We start from the raw sequence: 5,264 nt of genomic DNA, 5'->3' as shown, positions 1-5,264 counted from the left end.
CACCAATCATTTACCATTAAAATCCATCAACAGCAGCAGGACTATGACATATAGTTCTATAACTTAGAGCTCTAACTATATACCCTATATTATCTTTTTTATTCTTATAGTTGGGTACCATAATATTGATAAAGATCTCACACATGGATTAATCTAAGATTTTATATGCTTTAAGATTATATTTTGTACACTTAATGAATTACTTAAAAAATCTGTTTTTATTGTCATTATGTATTATTATTATTATTATTAATATCATTTTATTGTTGTTATTGAACCAGACAATATTCTTACACAGATACACAACCATGCTTTGTACAGTTGTCAACTTAATTATACATTTATTGTTGTCCTGCTGTAAACTTCTCTTCAACACGATCCATGAATGCAGTGTACACACCACGTCGTCTTCTATGTTTCTAATAACAAAGCAGAATGTAGATATATAGATGTTAGCAATTTTACTGTTAGCAAGTGGAACCGAAACAAAAGGACTGTCACAACAGAAAAATAATAGATCAGACCCACACCTTGCCAATAGCACGGACTGGTCAGGGCTAGATTTAATCCTTTAACCAGCTGCTAGGGAGCACGTATTTGTTGTGCAACACAATTTTACTTGCTCATGCACAGAAAACTGCTCAATTTCAATGGGCAGTCAACAACTAAATTAACGTCTCTCACTAAGGCTTTCCTCAGGTTTCTCTCACAAACTTTTACAATCAATATATTTTATTTCTGTGACAATGAAAACGACATTAATAAGATTTTTCCGCTGGTAATTCTGTGGACCAAACTGTTGAAAACGATGAATGACATAAAAAACAGTACTCTTATAACGACTCTTGAAAAGCTGATTACTAGTGTATAGATATAGGGAGGAGTGTTGATGGATAACAACATTACATTATAACACTTTAGCTTTATTGGTATTCTATACCTAGATTTTAATTTTGTTCCTGAATAGAAAAAAAAAGAATCACAACAAAATAAAAGTGTAGTTTTACTTTAAATGATCTATTGGATTTTTGAACAGTGCCTTTTTTCCCCATAGAATACGTACTTATATAATGACTGGGCATTTAATTCTATTCAGAATGGCTAATTATTGGATGTTGTTAAATATATCACAGATGAATGTGCCTTATGATACTAATTAGCATACTGATACAATGTAGTAAAATAGAATTCACCAACCGTAAATGATGCAGATTTAGGTGGCCAAGGAATCTTCGGAAGAATTAGAGTTGAATCCCATGTAGGATCAGAAGGTTTATGAGTTTTAAAATTATTAGCATATGATTTAGTCATCTTTTCTGGTAAGTGTCCATAAACTGGTAGAAAAAAGAAACACATAAACATTATATATATATATATATATATATATATATATATATATATATAAATATATATATATATATATATATATATATATATACATACACACACACATTGTATATAATTTATATATATATACATATATATATATATATATATATACATACTTTAAATCACAAATTCCCATTTTTTTACCTCTTATTCATAGATGGAACAGCCTCCCGTCATAAACAGTACAGGTTAGTACAATGAGGGAGTTTAAACATGCATACAATAGGCATTTTGTTATCCTGGATCACAGACAAGACCTGGGGCCAATTTGTATCTGGTGTAAAACTGTATGTTTATTTAAGTTTCTATTAGACCATATTCAATGATATTTTCTATTCAATCTTCCTGTGTCTCTCTCATTCATTCTTTATTTGAATATACTGTATTGCTACAATCAACAGGAACGCGAGGCCAAGTATGTACTACCTCTTCTGAAGCACTAAATACGTATATACTGCAGGATTGCGAAGCAAGAAGCCATCAGCACCTTTGCATTTTATTACAGAATAAAATGATCTTCATTTGACTAAAAACTCCAAAAAATGCTGCAGTTAAGATTTCATGGGGTGTAAAGTGAGTCTATAGTTTCTTTCAATGCCATGAACATAAAGTTTCAATGACTCATAAATACTCCAATGGTAAATATTCAACAACGATAATAATATAGTTAACAAAGTTTAATGTATCATGGGGAAATACCCAAAAAATAATTGCAACAATTACACGGAGACTTCAAAACACGCAAGGTTAAGATAAGTATATGTTAATCTAGGAATTCTAGTGCAAAGTCTGAAAGCCTGGCCTTACCACCATAGCAATCAGTGGAATGTTCCTGCATACTTGACAATGTCATTGGTTGCTATGGTGATAAGATTTTTACATATTGCAAAGTATAACTAGGCTATGGCAGTACATCCTGAAAGAGACACTCAGCCCACAAAAGGTTCCACAGATGTATTGATCAGAATGCATGGCACCGTTTTCTTTTAGACTTTTGAAATTGTCCATCAGATGCAGCAGTGGTATTTTGTATACTGTTTGGGAAAGTTGTTAAGAAATGTCCAGTGAGAACTAATAGGACCATCTTTAAAATGTAAAAGTGGTCAGAGGGAAACTAGAATGTGCCTGAGAAATGCCTGACATAGATCTCTGCGCTAATGCTCACTCACTCACTGTTTTGTTAACAAAGTATGTCAATGCCTTTTTCTTTTTCGAGGGTTGACCTTACTTCACAGTCACTGTGGTTGTCAGAGTAAGTCTGTGTTAGTCTGTGTATAAGTGTGTTGGTGTTTATGTGTGCATGTTTTTTTTATAGTCGGGCTGGGGGGGCTCTTTGATTTGCATACCTCTTGGTCCAAAAAAGTAGGAGCCCTCCCCTATAGGTAGCCTTGCGTGTACCACCTCCACTTTGAGAACCTTGGATTGGAATGCTTAGTATGAGAGGTGTACTGAGCAATAATGATGACCAGTAAAATTTGGGTAGTTATTTCCATTTCCAAAGGTGTAATAAAGCAGCAAGAGCAATGCTTATCCCAGTGCTTAATTAACACATCAATGGTATGCACCCTTGTGTAATTATGCATCAATCTACCTTTAATAAATCATTACAGAGTAAAACCGTTACTCACCAAAGCTTACATTTTGAGACTTGAGTTTGATGTTGAACGGATCGCGAGAATAACTTGTATTGAAATCAGGAATGCCCGTTTCATACTGAAAAAACATGTTAGGTGCTACAATAAAACTTTGATCTATAAGAAGCCAGTCACAGAACTATGAGTGCCGCTTACATATGCTGTAACTCACAACCTTTATAAACACAGCAGGCACTGTAAACCTAAGGTAAAGCTCTTTTAAGCTCTTAGGGAAGCTAGATGTCAAGCTCAATCAAACAATCAAACCTCCTTACTGCAGACATTAAGATTGTTACTTGGTCAACAATTGTTTCAAGCTTTTTTACATACATTTCCTACATGACGTTTGCACGTGTTTAGAAGACCAATGTTAGCATTTTAACACAAAATGAATTGCCCCACCAGATATTTTGTTTCATTACAAGACCTCTTTTGATCTACAACAAACTACACCAACCAGTTGGCCAATAGTGTCCAACATGTATAGAACCACAGAAGCTTATTTATAACGTCTGGAAGTTATTACGCTTTGGATACGGTATGTTAGGACCTATGCTTTTTCATACAGGCTTGAACTGCATAAAACATTATTAGTTATTATTATTATTATTTATCGTTTTATATAGCGCCTTCATATTACGCAGTACTGTACATTGGTTGCATTAAAGAGGCAAAAGGTAGAATATTTCACACAAAGTAAGGATACTTCAAACTTTGCATGTTATGTCATCATTGCTGTATTCAGTCAAAATCACTCCATCATATATCAACTTTGAGATGTAACTATTAAACAGAAAGCCCCCACGAACATTTCTGTGACCAATTTTGTACTAACCTGTCTAAAATCGTGAAGCTTTGGGTCTTTGTATTTGTCTTTAGGGTATTGGCCATTTTTAACAACCATCAAGGCGTCCTCGAATTGTCCGACATGTTTAAATTTTGTTTGGAATTTTGGGAACTTCTCTTTTCTCATTATATTAGGAAGCTGGTCATCCGGTATCACTTGTAGACTGTTCCCTTGCTTAGGTGCTTCCATTTTGTTTGTGTGTTTTTTGCCCCTTTTATCTACTTCTACCAATTTTCTTGGCAAATGTAAAGATTTGTATAGCTTGACACTGAAGTCTGGAGGCCGTTTCTTCCAGATGTCTTGCTCCGGCATGAATCTTGGTTTCACAAAATGGTCACTTCTTTCAACTGCCAAATTTTCATTTGCAGTAAATTGCAATTGTCTTGCAAACAAGTAACGATGCTCATTTTTGGTATGAAGTTCAACGTTGGCACACATCTTACTGTCTATTCAAGAATACTAATGGGAGGACAGAAACAGCAGTTTGGGAAAATGGCATTACGTTTATTTATATATCGCCAACAGATTCCGTATGAACTATTACAATAGATGATAGTGAAAATATTCAAAAAAACATTAACACATTGAAACATACTGGTACAGAAGGAGAAGAGGGTCCTGCTTTTGCACACTTTACAATCTATTGGCAAGAAGTATCATTGGAGCTTTTCTTTGGAGTAATAAAAATAATGTTTATTTTTTATGAAAAAAATTGTAGCATTTAATATGATATGGATTATTGCTTGATAACTACCCCCCTTGCATTGGCAAATACATTAAAAGCTGATTGTAGGTCGGTTTGACATTTATATTCTGATTTTGTAGACTACTAGATGAAAACAACTAAACTTCATGCTGCACGAGCAAGGAATGCATTTCACAGTTCTCGTCAGATAAAACATATTAATAATCAATTAACTGTTATTATATATAAAGATCAAAAGCATTACAACTAACATATTACAAGGATGTATATTACGTAGGCACAACACTATAGGCAACTGCTAACTAGTTGTTAACTTTCTCTTGCTTACACATATAATAATATTCTAATACATTTATTATTACATGAATAATATCACTTACCTCTTACAATAAAAAATCCTCATGTTAATTGTAATTGACTAGTCTTCAGTCTTTGAGAGTTTGATAAATTACCAGGCGAAAGATGGGACACTCTCTCCTTTTTTGGCAATGAGACTAAAGAAATTTGCTCTTCCAAACTGAGTTGCTATGAGACAAGGTCATTTGCCTTATCCACCTTGTAGAAAGGTAAACTGGAAATGGTGTCTTGTGTTGACTGTAAAATGAGCATTGACTGACTCCTAGCAACAGGCCAATCGTATTGTTGCACTTTTTAAGGTCTAAGAAAAGAATGAAACAATGTTAGGAAT

At 33.8% G+C, this 5,264-nt stretch overlaps 1 protein-coding gene across 1 annotated transcript; it reads right to left on the bottom strand.

The window, feature by feature from the left end:
* Window positions 1-259: 259 nt before the first annotated feature.
* LOC128497947 (uncharacterized) lies at window positions 260-5,021 on the bottom strand. Its single transcript, XM_053468185.1, has 5 exons — window positions 4,957-5,021; window positions 3,859-4,329; window positions 3,018-3,102; window positions 1,198-1,334; window positions 260-419 (listed from the first exon to the last, which is right to left on the bottom strand). The coding sequence occupies exons 2-5, from the start codon at window positions 4,306-4,308 to the stop codon at window positions 342-344; spliced, it is 750 nt and encodes a 249-aa protein (XP_053324160.1). The 5' UTR covers window positions 4,309-4,329; window positions 4,957-5,021; the 3' UTR covers window positions 260-341.
* Between the last annotated feature and the right edge of the window lie 243 nt (window positions 5,022-5,264).

The sequence above is a fragment of the Spea bombifrons genome, chromosome 5 (assembly GCF_027358695.1).
Source record: "Spea bombifrons isolate aSpeBom1 chromosome 5, aSpeBom1.2.pri, whole genome shotgun sequence".
Classification (NCBI taxonomy): Eukaryota; Metazoa; Chordata; class Amphibia; order Anura; family Pelobatidae; genus Spea; species Spea bombifrons.
The sequence above is the reverse complement of the archived record's forward strand: the minus strand, read 5'-3'. Positions and strand labels throughout refer to the sequence as shown.